Source organism: Myotis davidii, unplaced genomic scaffold (genome assembly GCF_000327345.1).
Source record: "Myotis davidii unplaced genomic scaffold, ASM32734v1 scaffold425, whole genome shotgun sequence".
Classification (NCBI taxonomy): Eukaryota; Metazoa; Chordata; class Mammalia; order Chiroptera; family Vespertilionidae; genus Myotis; species Myotis davidii.
The window spans coordinates 832953-852880 of record NW_006296413.1 but is presented as its reverse complement, the minus strand read 5'-3'; the positions used below and the strand labels follow the sequence as shown (position 1 = coordinate 852880).

At 57.0% G+C, this 19928-nt stretch overlaps 1 protein-coding gene across 1 annotated transcript in view; it reads left to right on the top strand.

Moving 5' to 3' along the window:
- ANO1 (anoctamin 1, calcium activated chloride channel) overlaps nucleotides 1–19928 on the top strand; it is a 145867-nt gene that overhangs the window by 90736 nt on the left and 35203 nt on the right. Inside the window, exons 5-11 of the mRNA XM_015568944.1 lie at nucleotides 1470–1568; nucleotides 2226–2377; nucleotides 4797–4851; nucleotides 6823–6874; nucleotides 9891–9946; nucleotides 13648–13689; nucleotides 19280–19344. Coding sequence (XP_015424430.1) covers nucleotides 1470–1568; nucleotides 2226–2377; nucleotides 4797–4851; nucleotides 6823–6874; nucleotides 9891–9946; nucleotides 13648–13689; nucleotides 19280–19344 — 521 coding nt within the window. The remainder of the gene's footprint in view (nucleotides 1–1469; nucleotides 1569–2225; nucleotides 2378–4796; nucleotides 4852–6822; nucleotides 6875–9890; nucleotides 9947–13647; nucleotides 13690–19279; nucleotides 19345–19928) is intronic.

The window sequence follows — 19928 nt, the reverse complement described above, 5'->3', positions numbered from 1 at the left end:
CCTGGGAGCGACCCGTTGCTCGCGTAAACAAAGAAGCGTGTTTTCCCAGGGAGGCGGCCGCGCACCAGCTCCTTGACCACCTCGGGAGAAGTCTCCATGGACTCGGGAGGATGTATTTTGGGTCTGCGTGCGGATGAGCAGTGCACAGAAATAAACTTGATCTGTAGCGGGAGGAGACGGGCTCTGCCGCACGTGGGCATCCACGGTCGTTTCTCCCTGCTTGGGGGTGCCCATGGGCCACCAGGGCCAGCCTCTCGGTGCCCTGCTGGGCCTCCAGGTCTGGGAAGCTGCTTTAGCTTCTTGGCAACAGAGTCCACATAGCGGGCATGGTCTCAGCTGCCTCTCGGCCAGGGAGAGGGAGTCCGGAGCAGAGGCAACCAACAGCCCCTCATTCCCTGACCTCTCCTGTCAGCCATGTGTGGGGGCCGGGTCCCTGACTGTGAAGCAATCCCGTGCTGCCCAGATTTGCAGATGAGCATACGGGGGCTCCGAGAGGTTGCCTGGCTTGCTGGGGACCCCAGAGGGGCAGGGTAGGACTCCCACCCAGGCCACCTGATCCCAAGGCCTCGAAGTCCCATGGCCTCTCCCGGTGCCCACCTGACCTGAGTCCCCAGCCCTGGGCCGCTGAGTCAGGGCTCCAGGCTCCCGGCTGGCACGCCTCTGAGCCCTTGCCCATCGGGAGGGTCCCTGTGCCTGAGCGCCCTGGTTCTGGCTGTGTCTGGGAAGCAGCCCCAGCGCCAGCTTCTGGCTCATGCTTCTCTGCAACTTCCCTGATGGCCGAGCTCGACGGCCCTGGGAGCACAGCCCCTGGGGGCTCGGGCCGTAGCTTTGTGACGATGTAGCTGTGTCCTCTGGACCCTGCAAATGTGACTTCATTTGGAAGCAGGGTCTTTGCAGATATGTAAGGAGTTAAGGGTCTTTGGGCGGCATCCTCTGGATTTAGGGTGGGCCCCACCCCCATGATAGGTGTCCTTCGAAGAGAAAGGAGGGAGATTTGAAGCAGAGACACACAGAGGGGAGGAGGCCATGTGAAAACAGAGGCGAAGACGGGGGTGATGGGGTCAACAAGCCCAGGGACACCTGGCGCCCCAAAAGCTGGAGGAGGCGGGAAGGACCCTCCCCTGGAACTTCCAGAGGGAGCACGGCTCTGGGCCTGCCTCTGTGCTGTAAAGGGGCCTCTTTTGTGGTATGGCCGGCTGCTCTGGGGGCCTGCGGCTCACCCCCTGGTGTTGGAGCCTGGACCCTCCCTCCAGGCCCTCCTGGGTCCCTGCTCCCTGAGACCTGGCCTCCCGAGCTCCCCGCGCCACCTGCAAGGAGGGGACTCGGAGCCCTGTCGAGAGGGACACGAGGGGTGACGGGTGAAAGGGGCCGGTGTGGCAGCTCCTGACAGGCTGTCACCGGGCCCGGAGGTGAGAATGGCTTCCGCCCGTGTCCGCCCGCACGGACTGGGAACGCCTCTCCTCTTTCAGACTAAAATCCACGGCGTCGGGTTTGTGAAGATCCACGCGCCCTGGAACGTGCTGTGCAGAGAAGCGGAGTTTCTGAAACTGAAGATGCCGACCAAGAAGGTTAGTGGGGACGTGTCTGCTCCGAGGCAGGTCTCCGGCCACAGGGCCCCCCCGCAGACGCCACCGGCAGGTGCTGGCAGGAGAGGAGGCTCCGTCTGCGTTGCTGCAGAAGCCTGAGAGCTCCTTGCCTCTGGCAAGACTCAGCCCACACCCCGGAGGGGGCTCAGGCAGGGAGCCCTGGGCCTGCTGGGAAGTGAATGCAGTTGAACTTCCCGCACAGGGGTTTCTCGCTCTCTCACCGCTCACCGTGTCTCAGCTAGTTCATCGGACTCATTTTAGTTGCATTTTCTGGCTGGCTGGGATTTTTCTTTCTAGTCTCCGAAAACGGTGCAGCCCAGACCCCGTCGGAGGGTGGTATGCTCCTGAAGCTCAGCTGGGCATCAGGGTTTCCCCGGGTGAGGACAGCAAAGGGCGGTGGTGCGGGGAGTAAGTCATCCAGGTGTCTCAAATTCACCCCTTTTGAAACTAAAGTTCGGGGAAGTTTCTGGAATGGATTGTAATTGCTCTCTCGGCCGGTCTTGCACGAAACCGCGGGTTTCCCAAATTTATCTGGAACCCAGACATGGAGAGGGACACCCTGGCGGGTCCCAGGGTGCATTCCCAGGAGGGGCCGCCTCAGGGGGGGTGGGAATGGTGCCCCGCCCCATCTCGCCGCAGATGTATCACATCAACGAGACGCGGGGCCTCCTGAAAAAGATCAACTCGGTGCTCCAGAAGATCACGGACCCCATCCAGCCCCGGGTGGCGGAGCATAGAGCCCAGACCATGAAGAGACTCTCCTACCCCTTCTCCAGGGAGAAGCAGCACCTGTGAGTGAGCCCAGCCCCTCCCCGGGGGCCCTGCTGGGTGGTCACCCCCCTGTCATCATCCATAACGTGAGAAAGGCAGGTTGTGGGGCAAACTCCCCCAAAGAAGTGGGGGGGGGGGCAGCCTCTGGCGCCTCTTCTCATGGCGCTCGGAGTTCTTCGGGCCCTAAAAACGCTCCCTAAGGTCACTGTTAACTGAGGAACTAAGCGGGCAAAGAGCTTGCCATTCTGACAGGGACACTGGCGAGGGCACAGTGAGGGCAGGTGTGGGCCTCGGATCACAGCCCCAAAGCAGTGTCTGGGCACCCTTCCTCCCTCCTGCCCGGCTCCATCCCTCTTGTCCCTCTTAGGATGTATCCCCTGAGAGGGGCTGCTGAGCGGCCTCCTGCAGGCTGCGGAGCTGGGAGGCAGGAACTGAAAACCAGCCCCAGCCGGAGTCCCGAGGCCCCAAGGACTCAGCAGCCAGCGGGGTTGCCTGGCAGTACAGTATCTGTTCCGGAGCCTTCCCGCCCCCCTGCCTCCCTGACCCCTCGGGGCAGTGGGGCGTAGCCACCTGGGGCGGTGGTGGCTGCAAGGCCTTGTTGGGCCCTCACTGGGCAGAGCTGGAGTGCGGGCAGTGGTGGGAATAAGTAGCTTGGGCTCTGGGAACGCAGTGGGACTTTGATGGAGAGCCGGGGCAGGGCGGGGTGGGGGGTCCCAGACACCCCTGCTCTCACAGGCATGGAGACCTTGCCTGGCTCAGAACTGGGGCTTCTGCCTGGCAAATGCAAATGCGTTAGTCACAGCGCAGAGGTCCCGTGCCCCACTCCGCCTGTTTTCCCAGGACAAGGGATAAGAAATAAATGGCTCGGCCCAGCTTCTTCCACCAGCTCCCAGACAGAGAGCTCCGGGGCCTTAGAGGCAGGCCAGGACCCCAGGCCCGCCACCCTCGTTCTGCCCTGGCCGACTCCCTCGGACCCTGCCAGCCCAGGCTTACCGCCAGGCTCCCCCCAGCTGCCCTCCTAGCCCTACCTTGCCGAGTAGGCCACCTACCCCACCGATGTCCCTATGCACTCAGAAGAGTTAGGCAACCTCAAGGTGGCCCAAGACCTCAGAACCAAACCCATTTGAGAGTTACAGGAAGATTATCTTATGCAGAAAGCACGCTGGTGGAATGATACCATCCCTGCCCCCAGCAGTGTTGAGGCAGAGACCACAACTGCCCACCAAGACCGTCCTCAAAAGGGAGTATAATTGGACAGCCAAGGGGTCAGGGCTGCCTGTCACTACTTGAGCCAATTAAGCAGAGACAGGGTTGAATCATATATGAGCGTTTATTCCAATAACTTTGGCAGCGTGGGAGAGTAGCAGGTCATCCACAAACATCTGCACTCCCTCTCCCCATAAGCCAACTGCTTATATAGGGTAGAAGGGCAAAGATTACATTGGAAAGTAGGAATTACAGGCACGGGGAAGTTGGCAAGGTATAATCGTTACAGGCAATAGGGGCTGGGGGTTGCAAAGGATGGGTGCCTCTGGGACTAGATTATTTTGGCCTCGAGGTTGTAAATCTTTCCATGCTAATAGGCAGTTCTTTGGAGAGGAGGACGGACTGCATTCTGATGGTAGCTCCCATGTCCCAGGGCATGCACCTCCCAACCAGGTTAGAATGTGCTTTCTCTAATCAGAACAGAACCATCACAGTTAACAGAGCACGATGCATATTGCTTACTAGTGGCCTGGTGCACGAAATTCGTGCACATTAAAAGGGAATTAATTAGCGGAAATATTTTAATATTGCTATCTGCCCTTTCTTATAATAGAAGTGTCAGAGATTAAAGAAAATTAGTAAAATGTAGATGAAAATCACACCCCTGTCAGAGTCCAGGGCGCGCCGCAGGACCTAGAGTCAAGTCCCCACCCACCACCCGCAGGCGCTTCAAACACACAGGAGACCCAGACCCGGCTGGCTCCACCCCCATTGGGTGAGACCCAGATCCGGTTGGCCCCACCCCCATCAAGCCCCTCCAGGCAGGGGGCGCAGCCTCAGATCCCCCAGCCCGGTGCCAGGTGGGGGTTGCAGCCTCAGGTCCCTGCTGTTCAGTTGTGATGTTCCGATGTCCCAGCTAATTTGCATATTCCTCTATTACATAGATAGGTAACTGTAGCTGGTCCCCAATATTCTATCTCTGCCCCTAACAGAAGCAGGGTCTTCCGAGGGGAGGTCTGAGCACGCTTGCCTCTGGGGTCACTTCCCACCCCTGAGGGTCTCCCATCCTCTTGGAGAGAAGATGGGGGAGGGGAGGGGTAAACTGTTCCAAGTGCCTAGGCCCTAGGATCTGGTCACACCTGGGCTGTGACAGTTCGGCCAGTTCCACAGCTGATGCTCACGGGACAGCGCGGTTCTCAGACTCCGGCGAACTGTGTCTTATTATTTCAACAGATTTGACCTGTCTGACAAGGATTCCTTTTTCGATAGCAAAACCCGCAGCACAATAGTAAGTATCACGTGCGCACGTGGGGATCGCCAGCTCCCCAGCAAGGTGGCCCCAGGGAGAGGGAGGATAATTTCATTTCAGAGAAACTCCTCGGGGTGGAAGTGCCTCTAATTGTCTGTGACAGAAATAATTAGGGTAATAAAACCTAGAGAGCTTGGAGGGGCCCAGAGGATGGCCCAGCCCAGCAGGGGGTGGTGGGGAGAGGAGGAGAGGGGGTGGCAGCAGGAAAGAGGGAGAGGGATTCCAGACCCTGGGGTGATTTCTGGGTGGTCTGGTCTTGCTGTTCCCAGCACAGCTCCCTGGGCCCAAAGAGGAATCTGCAGGTTCCTAACTGTGGGGCCCAGGCCCAGAGGTTGCCCAGGCAGCGGCCAGGCAGGAGTGATGGGCAGTGGCCCGCAGAGCCGGGTGGGTTGGGGTAGATATCTGAGGCTTTGCCAGATGAGCAAACCGAGGTTTGAAATCTGACCAGGCCACCCTGCCTTATTCAAGGTACAGTATTGGTTTAATGTTTATCCATTGGCTGCCAACTTGTCCGCCAGCCAAGCTGGGCCCTGCGTGGCTCAGGACCCAACTTTTATCTAAACAAGAAATTAACCTCGCAGCCAAGCCACAGCCAAACCTCCGCTGCTGCCCTCTCCTCCCCGCCCCAAAGCCCAGCCGGGGGGTGGGGGGGTGCAGGGCTGGACCTTGAGCAGATAACTGCCAGGCCAGAGACAGTGCCGTCAGTCACGTGGACGTGGGGGGCTGCTGCCGAGGCCTGGACAGGGAGATCGGGGTCCTGTCCCCCCGCCGGTCCCTCCTGGCCTCGTGACTTTGGGAGTCACGGAGCCTGCGTGCGAACCACGGCGATCCTGGCTTCCTGCTCAAAGGGCAGCGGGGGCCTCCTCCGAGGGTCACCTGGACGCAGAGCCGGGAACAGAAGCTGTGATTTTTCATTGTTAACCCTGTTACTGATTAGTTTTAGCAATTAAATCCCATAATTATAAATGAGGGGGACTCCTGTACCTGGCATAGCTTGGGGCTGACCTGTGTCCAGAGGGAACCCCTCTCTCTGGGATGCCCACTACTTGGGAGAACCCCCAGTTCTCACCTCAGTGGTTCCCCTTTCCGGCCCCAGGACGGGACAGGAGAGAGGGGCCGGTGGTGTTCACTGAGCCACGTGCCTGTGTTCCATTACGTATGTGCTCCCCAACTTTTCACATTATCCCCGGAGCACAGGGCAGGTGCACATTTGTAAATTCACTCTTGCTATTATGGAAGGGAGGAATACATGAATCTAAAGTTTTAGTTCTCATACATTGGGGATCAGTCCATGACCCTCAAGTCACAGAAAGCAATTTTGATAGGGCAGTAAGTATAAACTGGACCGTCCATCAGTCCATTTACCTGTGGGGCAGGGCCACTCTCTCACACCCTGGAGGCCAGTTTGTAAACTGCCTGTGCTCTGGATTCAAAACTTTGGCGATTCAAAACATTGCCCTTGGTTAGTCAGGCTCCATGGTCTTTTGAGTCCCAACGGGGGTCGGGGGGAGGGGGTCTGCCAAGCACCCTGTGCATAGAATGGAATCCTGAGATCTGCCCCCTAGGGGTTTCTGGAACTTTCCTGGCTACACCAGGAGTTGCCCTATTAGCTGGGTGCTTACGTGTCTGAATTGTAACTCACCTCATAGCCAGGGGGACAGTAACCCATGACGCAGGGCCCACGGGACCACCCCTAACCCTGAACCCAGCACAGCACGGAGTCGGCGCTTCGAGAAGGAAAGTAAAAGATGGGACCCCTTCGAAACACACTGACTTATTCCTGAGAACATCGAAACCCCAACACTGTTGACCGAGCATCCGCAGAAAAGTCCCCGGAGAGGAGGTCACCACGGGCCGCGCTCGACCGCGTCCCTCCCCGGCGATCGCACGGCGGCCTCTGCGTGCGTTGCAGCCCCAGTAACCGTCCGCCCCTTCTTGTCTCCTCGCTAGGTCTATGAAATTCTGAAAAGAACAACGTGTACCAAAGCCAAGTACAGCATGGGTAAGGACATTTCTGGGGCTTGACATCAGCGCTGGGTTCCCAGCGGTAATCTCGCCTCGGCATCATCTCCGTGGGGGGCGGGCAGGCTTGGGAGTTGTTAGAGGGTTTTGATTTAAGCCCATGTGACAGTCTCAGAAAGGAGAGCCGTTCCGGGACCGGAACCGCCGGGCAGTTTTACGGCCCGCACTTCTCGGCACCAAAGTCTCCTCTTTGGCTTGAGGCATTTGCGAGGGGGTAAATCCTGGCTGCTGGCTGCTGTAGGGTGACCAGGTGTCTTAACCCTCTCTTGACCTTCACAGTCCAGCAAGAAGTAGTTAGGGTTCCAGCCGGGGTGATGGCCCACAGCAGCCCCTCCAGGCCAGTGCCGCCCCATACCAGGCCGATGCAACCTCACACCAGGCCTTGCCGGAAAGTGCTCCCCTCACCACACGCCCTGATTCTGGAACCTGCCGCACAACCACCCGAGCTGGGCTCCTCGGGGGCCAGTGTCCAGAGCCTTACCAATCAGAGCATGTGGACGGGCACCGCCCCGTCACCGGTCCCTTGCCCACTGCTTCAGGCTGAGCGTGCTAATCTGGAACATTCAGAGCAAAGGAATGCCTTTTCTAGCCGATTCTCCTTCTTCCCGAGCTGTGGTAGGCCCTGCCGGGGGCGGTGCCCACGCTGCAGTTTATCACGCTGGACAAGCACCTGAGGTTGTGAGGCTGTGGCGAGGGCCGCGGGGTGGGTCTTGTAGGAGCCGGGGTCTGTGCACCCAGGAGTGAGAGTCCTTGCCGCCTGCTCCCCGCGGAAGGAAGGACACCCTGGGAGGGGGTGGGAGGAGTAAGATGCTTGGCAGGTGGTGGTCCTGGACAAGTCCAGGACTCGAGGTGAGGATGAACCCTGCAGGGTTAGACAGGCTGTGTGTCCTCTGGCCAGTAGGACCGATGGCCGGTCACAGGGACACGCTTCCAGGCCTGAAATCTCTAAACCCATGTCCTAAGTCAGAGGGAGTGGGGCCTCAGCGAGGGGTCAGGAAGAACCCAAGACAACTGTCCCCACAGGCCTGGCCACTGTCAACAGAGCGAGAGCCTCCAGAATGGCCCAGTGGACACAGTTTTTAGCAGGGGGGAGTAGAGGAGGGGGGAGTAGTAGGGGCTAATAGAACAGGGAGGAAGTGTGGATCTAGCACCCAAGTACGTCTGGGAGCTCAGGCTGCCTGTGGGGCCCCTTCCCTAGGAAGCTGCTGATAGCTGGGGGCTGGGGCCTCCGGGTGCAGGTGCTCCCTGGGGGTGGGCGCGCTGAGCGTTCCCACTGTTTCTCTGGCAGGCCTGGTTCCCAGAGCCTGGTGTCAGAGCAGATCGATGTGGGGGGCACCTACTCTGCACCCCCACTTCACATGGGCGCCTTGTCTGAAAGCCCTATTGGCCTCTAGGTTATTCATTCAGCACCTGAGGAGCCTGCCACCCGCCAGGCCCCTCCAGGCGCTCCCTGCCCCCAGGGGCCTGTGTTCTGGGGGAGGGAAATTGGGGGGAGGCCCGGGGGGGAGGGGGGATGAGAAGCAGTGGTCAGAGAAGGCCCAAACCTGAAAGAAGGCAGCTCCATATTAAGAGGGTCCTAAGAACAGCGAGGAGCCAGTGACCTGGACCATACCCACATCCTTTTCTTTTCTTTGTTTATATTTTTACTGATTTCAGAGAGGAAGGGAGAGGGAGAGATAGAAACATCCATGATGAGAGAGAATCATTCATCAGCTGCCTCCTGCACACCTAGTACTGGGGATCGAGCCCACAAGCTGGGCATCAAGCCCACAACCTGGTCGTGTGCCCTGACCGGGAATCGAACCGTGAACTCCTGGTTCATAGTTCGATGCTCAACCGCTGAGCCATGCTGGCTGGGCCCCGGGTCCATCTCTTATTGCAGGCGAACTCACTTGTGTGTGATTTCAGCCATGTGCTCCCGCCTCTTCCTGGTCTGGACTGCCCAGCGCCCTCAGGTGCCCTGACCATTCCAGGTCACTCATGGTGGACACAGTTTTTAAGCAGATTTCCAGAAGCCCCTTTCCGGCACTCTCACAGCAGTGGAAAGTGGGCCGGCCAGGCCAGTGCAAAACCTAACCCACATATTCCCTAGAACGCCTCTTGGGCCAGGCAGGTGGTTCTGTGACCAGCAAGGGGCCTCATGGAAACCCCTCAACAGCACTGAATCCCAAAAACGTGTGTGTGGACCAAGACCAGAGTCCCAGGACCTGATCCCCATGCATAGCCAGCCTCTCTCACAGCACTGCCTTCCAGGTCGGGGCGCCCTGATCCACAGGAAGTGCAGGTGTGGCTCTTGGTACAATGCACTCTGTGCAGGGCCTGGGGTCTGCGAATAAGGGCCTGACTCTCATCCCACTGCCCCAGGGGCACTGGGCCGCAGGGCGCGCTCTCCCCCAAACACAGCTTCGATGCTTTCGGGCCCTTTTGCTAACGTAACTAATAGCCGGATGTATAAACAGGGCATGGAGAGGGAAGAAAGAAGGACTCTGCCCTTTTAAGTAAAAGGCGAAAGTGTGGTAAATACGGTAAGTGCGGGGTCGCAGGCCTCCCCCTTGGCTTTTCCAATCAACCTAAAATCTAATTCCAAATTGTATGTGTGTTTCTGACACCATCAATTTTCCTTCCCCTCCGTATTTTTCTCGTGATTCAGCTTTTCTAACCACTCGAAATCATCCTTCCGATCTGCAGGCTTGCCCTCAAGCAGGCGGGGTCGTTGGTGAATTGCCGGTGTGGGGTTCCTCCTTCCTTCCAGACGTACCTTCCTCTCGGGGTTTCCTGGGTGTCTTCTTGATTCTGCCAATCGAGCATGTGTGTGTCATCGGGTCGAACCTGGGGAAGACGCCCCAGGAAGGTGGCTGGGCTCTGTGCAGCCAGGCGTGGTTCGCTCTGTGGACACTCTCGGTGGTGGCGACAGTCCGGGGACAGCTCTGTCGGGACACAGAGCAGCGGGGGACAAGCCTGGTCCATAATCCTCTCTCTCTGCCTTTATTTTCAAGGCATCACCAGCCTGCTGGCCAATGGCGTCTACTCAGCTGCCTACCCTCTGCACGATGTAAGTGACCTTGACAACAGGGTTTATCTCTGCGTCATTTGCCTTCCAGAATCCCCACGGGCCCGCACACCCCCTGAGCTCTCATTATCCTGCGGTCTCGGCTTCCTGCTTTGGCTCGGCCTGAAATGTCAGCTGGGCACAGGCCTTCCCTGTTCCCCCAAGTGGGGACCGAGGAGTTACAGGGCCATCTTTTCTTGAAGAGCAAATCCACCAGACACGGTGGTGGCAGAGCGTCTGCCCCAGCCTTATCTGAACCTCGACCAGCTGTCCAGGACCTGTCTCCCCTGGCTGGTCCCCGCCCTGCCCAACCCCCCGGTTCTGGCAGAGTGGCCAGGGCTCTGCATGTTTCTATCTCTGCAGAGCGAGTGGCCGGCTTCCTGAGCTGAATCTCCAATTCCCACTGGGATCCCCCTGACAAATATAGCCCGTGGCCTCGGCCCGCGTTGTCTTGGCTCCAGGGTGGAAGGAGCGAGATGATTCCTCCTCATTATCTCTATGGAAACGGTCTAGAGTTCAGAGGGGCACTGGGAATGGGCCGTGAGGCCGGAGCAGTGTGGGAATCCCGGACAGAGGCTCTCGAACTTTCCAAATGTGCGTTACTGCCACGGCGAGGAGCCAAGAAGCCGGAGAGGACAGGCCTGGGGGGCCAGGGACTCAGACGCTGGCCCTGGTCACTCCTCCTCAGCTACAGTGGAAATAGCCCCTTGTGGTCTCTGAGCCCCAGTGTGCCCACCTGCCCGTTCAGAAGAATGCCCGCCCCGTCCCGTTGCCAGGGCCAGTGGGGGTGTCAGAGGGAATGCAGAAACGAAAGGGGTTTCAGCAGCAGTGGACTGGACAAACGGAGGGTGTAGAGCAGTGATGGCGAACCTTTTGAGCTCGGCGTGTCAGCATTTTGAAACACCCTAACTTAACTCTGGTGCCGTGTCACAGATAGACATTTTTTGATCTTTGCAACCATAGTAAAACAAAGACTTATATTTTTGATATTTATTTTATATATTTAAATGCCATTTAACAAAGAGAAATGAACCCAAAAAAATGAGTTCGCGTGTCACCTCTGACACGCATGTCATAGGTTCACCATCACTGGTATAGAGCAGCAGAGGGCCGACCCCTGAAACTCTGACCTGCTACCCCTTCCCTCACCACTCACTGTAGGGATTTGAGGTCAACTGGCTTCCCCACCTTTTTAAAAATATATATATTTTTATTGACTTTTTAGAAAGAGGAAGGAAGAGGGAGAGGGAGAGAGAAACATCAATGAGAGAGGAACATTGATCGCATGCCTCCTGCACACAGCCCCTACGGGGGATGGAGCTGGCGACCCAGGCATGTGCCCTGATGGGGAATCAAACCGTGACCCCCTGGGCCAGCTTTCCCATCTTTGTGCCTTCATGCATGCTGTTCCCTCTGCCTGTCATGCTTTTCCCGCTTCCTCGGCCTGGACAACACCTCTCCCCTCCCAGGGCAGACGAAGCATCACATCGACCCACGCCTGCCTTGTTCCCCTTCCCCAGCTCCGTGATCTCTCCCTGCCTCCTTGGGGCCTCTGATGCCCCGGTCCCAGTAAGACACCACTTTGGGCCGCCATTCACTGTGCGTGTATCTCATGAAAACCCGATGCCGGCACCTAGTGGTGCTCAATCAATGTGGTGTTGACATGGGCTGGACCAAGTCAAGTTGCCTCGGTGAGCAGTGTTGCTGGATGAAAGTTTCCAGGGCAGGGCCCAGAGCCCCGCAGATCCCACCATCACTTCCGCCTCCTCCCACAGAGCCAGGGGTCCAGAGGGGCTTCGCTCCCCCACCTACCACGCGCTCAGGCTCAGTGTTCGGTCCCACCAGCACCAGGAGTGCATCCCTCTCCATCACCCACGTGGCCTTTGGGCTGAGGACTCCTGGCCAGGGTCAGGGACACGGAAGCGAAAATGTTTCAGATTCCCTGCCTGTTTTAAGTCAGACCTTGAAGTCTTGAAAGGGAAAGGGGAGAAATCAACTTTTCTGAGCACCTACTATATGCAAAGAACTGTATTTAGTAGGAGCTTTACCTTATTTAATTCAGTGGAGACAAGGGGACTAGAGAGATTTAGTAACTTGCCCAAAGTCACACAGTCTCTGGGGAGAGGTAGAGCCAGAAGCCAGCCCTCTGACCTGAGGCTATGCCTCCATCCCCAAGTGGACCACCACCTCATTTTTCCCTGGGCACCAAATGCACCCCCCACCCCCAATCACTGCCACATTTGTCCAGCAATCAAGTCTGTCTGCAGTGTAAGCAAACTGTTCCCACTTTACGGATGGGGAAACTGAGGCTGGGGTTGCTGGGAAAGACAGCCAAGAGGAAGTGGAGCCTAGAGGCTAGATCCTCTGGTTCCACTTCCAGGGTTCTTTCCAGCCAGGTTATGGACTTGGGCGTCTTGAGGGAATACGGAGTTTTATATCCGTGGATTTCCCATACACATGAAGGACACCCACCTCCTTCAGTACCAAAGCTGGTGTTCAGACATGGCTGTGAGCGGGGCCACGTGCACCCCATGCTCTTAAGCAGAGAATACTGCCCACAGTGAAGGCGCAGTCTCCTTGGTCGGCGCAGGCTCTTCACACGTGCTGTGTAGTCCTAGCTCTTTTCAACCCTTTTCATCTCACACACACATAACCTAATTACTAAAATTCTATGTCAATCGAGCAAAAAAATATATAGATAGATAGATATCATTTTGATTCATTCACACGGGAGAGTTACTGTGTTGGCCGTTATCATTTTTTATTTGACAGTCTAAGGCAGGGTTCTCAACCTTCCTAACGCCGCGATCCTTTAATATAGTTCCTCATGTTGTGGTGACCCCCAATTTCATCGTTACAAATTGAACATAATTAAAGCATAGTGATTAATCACAAAAACAATATGTAATTATATAGGTGTTTTCTGATGGTCTTAGGCGACCCCTGTGAAAGGGTCGTGTGACCCCCAAAGGGGGTGGCCCAGTCCTCCTCACCTGGAGGGGGCTGGTGGTGGAACGGGCAGTGGGCACGCCTCCAAGGGGCCTCAGAGCTTTATCTGTCGGGCGGTTCTCAGGACCAACCTCACCAGGCCCTCACTGAGCCCCTCACTTGTGGCTCCTGCTTAGTCAAAGCTGGTGCATGGGACTCACTTTTGACTTGTAGACCCTCCTCTTCCATTGCACTTGGAGACGGGATCTGAGTCCCAGGTTGGATCAAATTCAGCCTTCTATGAGCCTCAATGAGCCTCAATGTTTCCATCTGTAAAATGGGAGATTTGGGCTCACTGATCTGTACGTGCTGTTACCATATCATTTATCGTCCCTCCTGGGACAATCAAGAGTGACAGGGACCCCACCTGGACGGGGCACTGGGGCCGAGACACTGGGGCCATCCTGCAGAGTGGAAGGTGTGTTCACCCTGTCGATAGATTCTCCAGCCCCAGAAGGCACCTCCAGGGACCTGGCCACAGTCCTTTCTCGGACTTCGCCTCTGGGTCGGGTGGAGGGCAGGGCACGCGGGACACACGGAGTGATTTGTATCACGGAGGGAGGCCTGGTCCACCTCCTGCTCTGGGTGAAGTCTCGTCCTAGGATGATCTTAACCAGGTCAGTGCGTGTTTGTGGAGTCTGTTTGGAAACGTTAGGAATGGAAATTACTCGAGAGTGCCCTTGGGTGGTAAGAACATCCCTTTTCTCTTCCAACAGGGAGAGTATGAAGGTGAGGACGTGGAGTTCAATGACAGAAAAGTAAGTGGATGCAAGGGAGAGAAGGGGCTCTGGCCAGGTCTGGAGGGGCCCCTGGGCCTCGGGAGGGTCAGGGTGGGTTGCTCCATGGGCATCTGTGGTGACAGGGCTTCCGCTCCCACAGTTGAGGGAGAACGTCGGTGAACTCCATTTGGTTGGTTTCTCCTTCTGATGCTCAGAAATGCGGGTGGCAGGTTATCTGTGCTGCTCAGATGCTGCCCGGACCGGGCCGGGGTAAACCTGTGTCTTAACCGGGGTACGCAACCTCCACCGTCCCTGCTGACAATTCAGCCTATCCTGCCCTGCTCCGGACAGATGAGTGTGAGAACCGCTGTGGCCAGCTGCATAGAGAGCCCCCACCACCCTGGGGAAACTTGCTGGATGGTATTCAACCCAGTGTTTCTCAAACTTACTTGACCTGGAACCCTTTCTTATTTTTATCTTTAATTTCTTTATTGGTTAAGGTATTAAAAATGTGTCCTCATCCCCCCATTAACCCCCAACCTCCCCACCCCCACTCATGCTCTTCCCCCTATTTTACTTTTCAAAACTGAACTATCAGCTAAGGTGTGTATACATTTTTTTGGGAAATCTTATATGTGTGTGTGTGTAATTGCGCACATAATTTGGCTTCCCATTTAAGTTAGTTGGCTTTTTCACATCCCTACAGCTATTGTCAAGCAGAGTTCCTGAATGTTGTCAGACCCATCCCCTTTTAAGTATTGTGCTGCTACGAACATACAGGTGCATATATCCTTTCTGATTGGTGTTTCTGGCTTCTTGGGATATATTCCTAGAAGTGGGATCACTGGGTCAAATGGGAGTTCCATTTTTAGTTTTTTGAGGAAACTCCATACTTCTCTCCACAGTGGCTGCACCAGCCTGCATTCCCACCAGCAGTGCAGGAGGGTGGAACCCTTTCTAATGGACAAGTTGTTGAGCTAGCATTCGTGGGATGCACTTTGGAAACATGATTCCTCCCTTCCCCAGTGGGTGTTCCTGATTCCAGCCCCCAGGCTTTCCAGGAAGCTCTGTTCCTCCACCCCCTCTTCCCCCCACCCACTACATGTACACATCTTCCCACAACAGCCACCTCTCCGCCCTCCACACTCTGGAAGGTTCTGCCCTGCCGTCCTGCACATGTGCCCACGCCCAGATACCAGCCTTGCTCGGTGTCACAAGCTCAGCCCTCCCCACCACCCCTCGGGGAGCAGCCCTCCCTGAGCCCTGTGTCTCTTTTGTCCCCTGTCCAACCTCTCACCCCAAGAGTGGATCTCTCCAATGTGGAGAGCAGAGACACTCCCCCGAGAGCCTCACAGCGGTGGCCTCGTCCCAGATGGCAGGGCCAGGAACCTCAGGCTCTGGAATGTTCCTCATTCCCGCCCCCTCCAGCCCCCCATACGTGTTTTTAAACCTCTGGTACTTGATCCAACTTGCCCGCCCCAGGATCCAGCTGAAGATGCTATCTGGGTTAGCACAAAATTACATATTTGGTTATTTTTAGTGGAACATCTGGCATTCGTCTGAGACCCCATGACTTGCAGAACTCCCCCAGCCCCTCCCCCGGCCTGGCCAACTCGGCCTCGGAAGCCCCCTTCCTGCTCTCTCTGTGCCCCTTTGGCACCAGCAACCCCCTTCTGGACCAATCCCATCCTCCAGGCCCTAGGCCCCTCCACCCCAGTCCCCCGCCCTCCTCCCCACACTCCAGCCACACTGGCTTCCTTGCCAGTCTGAAGGCTCCTTGGACGATGATCACACCAGTGCCAAGACTGTCTCCCCAGTTGCTTTGGCAGGAACTATTCACTGAACACTGCTGTGTGCCAGGCCCAGCCAGCATGGCTCCCAGTTCACCAGACCCACCTGTTCTCTGCCTGGAAAGCTGCCAGCCTCCATCTCCTTTTTAATGTTATACCCCAGCAGTGAACATGAGGCCTGGCCCGGGGGCTAGTCAGGGAGTATTAGATGGCTGGGTGGGTGGGTGGATGGATGGACAACAGACAAACAGATAAAAGTTAGGATGGATGGAATGGACTAAAGGAAAACAGAGTGGCAGGCCAGGAAGGAGGATGCCCAGTCAGGTGTTTGGGTCCTAACTCAGAACCCTAGAGAACCTCTCATTCTCCCATGATGACTCCCCGCTAAGGGGCCCGGTTCTGAATATTTTGCCTTTCCAAAGACAAAGCCTGAGGCATCCTGTCAGTGGCAGGAGCCCGTGTGGCTGACCCCAGGGACAGGACGGAAAGGGGGACCCAGGCAGGCCAAGGCCATCTTCCTGGCTGAGCTGCAGGAGCAGGGGCCCAGCAGGAGGCAGGCACGGCCATAACCGGGGGTGGGTGCGGCTCTCCCCTCTGCACCCGGTCGCCTCCTTCAGGTGTGGATTAAGGTGGCTCCATCCTGGGCTGGACTGAGAACCACAGGGCCCGGTCCATGCTGCCTTCCTCCCTCCCTTCCTTTGTTCATTCATCCATCCATCCATCCATCCATCTGGCAGTTACTGACTGGAAACCTGTTATCTGCCCCAGGCCTTGTTGGAGGTGTTGGGGACGACACAGACCAAACAAACCTGGTCTTCTTGGGTCCTGCGTTCAGGGGGGGACACGTCAAAGGGCAAGTCCATACACAGCCATTAAGAACTGCACCAATGCCCAGCATGTGGGCCCAGCGGGAGGTCTGGGCAGGAGGAATGCTGGCAGGTTGAGCTGAGACCCCCTCTGAGGTCTGGGTGCTGGGAGCTCTAGGTCACTGTGACTGGAGCCACCAGTCCCAGTGGCACCACTGGCACCTCCCACCCTGCTCATGAGGCTGGGGTGCACCCTGGGAGTTCTGCCAATGGTAACAGGGAAATCTTAAGTCAGATTTCTCTACCCTGACAGCTACAGGGTGATGGATGTTCTCTGCTTGGCAGGAAGAGAACTTTACCGAGGTAAAGTGGCTTATGTAGAAATCGGGGTGTGCCCCATTTGGCACAGCTGTGGGCGCATGGTGGCCAGCCTGCTGTGGGCCAGTCCTCCTGAGCAGGTTCGGGAACACGGTGACTGGTGTGACATGGCCATGACTTCAGAGTCTCTCCAGGCTTCCCCCCTGTGCCACCCCTCCCCGGGCCAGTCTTCCTTCTCTCTCTCCCTCCCAGGATCTCTCCCTCCCCCTCTCCTCCCGCCCTCTCTCCCTCCCTTCCTCCTTCCCAGCCTATGATATAAATCAGTGACTTGATTTCAGCCAAGGGAGGAAGCCGCCCTGGACAGGGATGGCCATTTTGCTTCTCCGGAGGTGCTGTGCAGTCTCATCAGAGTTTGCTGGCGGAGACCTCCCTGTTCACACAGTGCAGCTGTGGGCTGTGCATCGCTTTCTGCGTGGCCAGGCGTGTGAGACAGGGAGCACGGCCCTCTGCCTTCCACGGAGCTCCCTCAGTGCGTGAGCCCGTCTGGGTTCATTCTGTGACCGGCAGGAAGGACAGCACCCTTCAGTATAAAGGAGGCGATGGGGCCCAGGGGAGAGCCCCGGATGCCCACCAGGACTCAGAGGGGAGGGCCAGCTCACGCACTCAGCGCTCAGTGGTTAGGGTCTAGGCAGGACCTCCCACCAGGCTCAGAGAGGTCTGCCCAGGATGGCCACTCCAGACTCAGCAGAGCCAACAACCCCGCTCAGAGCACAGCGGGGGAGGCCCCGTGCAACCTGGCTCCCTGCCCGCCCGAAGCTGCAAAGCTCCCCTCACCCCACCCCCTTTCCCCAGCAGCAGGCCTGGCCATTCATCTGTCAGATCTTGGAGTCCTGCTGGATACATCCTGTTTGTACCACTCGCAGGACTGAAGGTCTGAAGGCAGCTACCCCATAAAGATCAGAGCAGGCAAAACGCAGGATGCTGACAGCCAGGTTCACTGTGATTTATTACGACTGCGCTTTGCTTTCCTGCGTCCTTTCCTCCCTGCTTTTAGAGGTGTGTGTGGACCGCTGACGGATCACGGTTCTCTCTTCCTCCCGGGGCGTTCTCGCTCGGCTGCGGCAGGGGCCCAAGGAAGCGGAGAAACTAGCTGGGGGCCATGTCCAGGGAGCCCTGTCTCCCTGGTCTGTGGAAGCTGGACCCACCCAGCAAGCTTCTTACACATTTTTAATTTTCAAAGACTTGAATATACATGGGTGCCCAGAAGTGGAGGAGGATGTGTTAGCTTGGGCTGCAGGCACAGAACCAGGTAGAAGGGCGGCTTAAACAGCAGACATTTATTCTCACAGTTCTGGAGGCTGGAAGCCCAGGACCCAGGTGCTGCTGGGGCAGGGTCCTGGAGGGCTCACTTTCTGGCTTGCAGACGGTCGCCTTCTGGCCGCATCCTCACAGGGCCTTTCCTCTCTGCGTGTGTGTGGAGAAGGGACGCTCCGCATCTCTTCTTATAGGGGCACCAGTCCTGTCACATCCAAACCTCACTTTTATGATCTCTTTTAACCTTAATTACTTCCCAAATACAGTCACATAGGACACAAACATTCAGTCCATAGCATAGAGTGTTTGGGATGATAAGATGGGGCCACAGCAAAATCTGAGCATTGGAGACCCCCCAAATTTTTTAATGGAGCTTAGGAGACCCCCAAAATATTTTATCTATTAAGAAAAGAAAGAAGGACACAGGGCAAGCTGCAGCATCCAGAAGAGACCCTGGCGAGTCCTCACAGGCATCCCCATGCCCGCCCCCTGCCCAGCAGAGACAGGTGGCGAGGCACGGAAGGCCCCAGGGTGGACCCCCGCTCCCGTGCAGCCTGCCGTGCAACCTCGGGCTTGGAGTTAAGGCTGGGAAAGCACGAATTACCCCTGTGCATGGGATTTCCTTCTTCCAGCAGCAGTCCTGACACGGCAGCGGCCTTGGGACACCCTGAGCGTGTTCACGCACAGCTTCCGATCTGTCCCTCTCATTACCGTTCCTGCCCACAGCCCGGGGGTAACGGTGTGTGCAGGCTTCATTTATTTCACTAAGTGTCTTAATCAGACAGCCCGTCTCAGGAGACAAACGTTGAGCTCTGTGCATCCGATGAGATTTTTTTTTTTAATCTTGCCACTTTTATTTTTTTTTGCTCCAAAGCCAAGTAGATTCTGTCCTTTATCACGATGGTTCCGTGTGTGACGGGAACAACCAGGAAACCTAAATGGAAAAGCCTACCAGTGTCGGGTCGCTTTAGATCAAGTCATGAAGGGAGAGGATTCCACGAAGATGCCCAAAGCCTCTTTCCCATCCCCACCTTCACCTGAAAACCTAGGCTCAGTCCTTCTCAGGGAGCCCCAACCCCATCGCTGGCCTTCAGCGCCAGCTCAGCGACCCCCGAGGGTGGGTTCTTTGGGACCCTTCCCAGAGCTGAAGGCCGTGACCCAGTTTTTCCATGTCCGTCTCCCCCCTCACGACAGGGGCCCAGGGCTCAGGGCTGTGTCTGCCCAGCTCCCCTCTGAAAGCCCGGTGCCCAGCCTGGGGCCTGGCCCTTGTCCGACTCTCACCAGCGTTTGTTGAATGAATGAAGGATGTAGCTGTGAGCAGAGAACATCCGCCCTGTGTTCTGGGAAGGGACCTGGGAGCATCCCACTCTCACCAGCCCCTCGCCGCTTTCTCTTTCCCAGCTCCTGTACGAAGAGTGGGCCAGCTACGGCGTCTTCTATAAGTACCAGCCCATCGACCTGGTCAGGTAAGCGAGAGCAGCCCGGCTCCCCGGGCAGCGGCTGTGGGAGGCAAATCCCCAGTTGGATGCCAGTGGGATAAATGTCCCCACGTGTGCCAGCTGCCCTGACTGTTCAGTGCCTGGGAACCTGTTTGCACTTGACCCGAGGCCTCCCGACAGGACCCAGCAGCCTTAGTTCCCTGAAGGATGGCTCTTTCCTCATACTCGCTGTCTCCTCCTAATTTCGCAGCCCGGCCTGACTCTGCCGGGCGGCAGGCCAGGTCCTCGCGTTGCTGTGCTGAGAGGCAGAAAAGAATGTGTCCTCTCCCAGAGGACCTCTGTCCCCAGGGCAGGAAGGGGGTGGGCCAGATCCAGCTGTGTGTGTCCTCTGGGGACATGGAGACAGAGCTCAGCCCATGAGCATTCGTCTAAACCCATCAGGGCATCCAAGACCCTCAGCAGGAGGCACAGGCCTTCTCCTGGTGCCCCCAGGCCAGAGTGCCAGCTCTTAGCTGAACCCGACTCGGAAGGAAGCTGGCAGCCTCGGGGGCCATGCATCGTGCCCACCAGCATGAGTATCACAAACGCCTTCCCCGAGCGCGAGAGAGGGG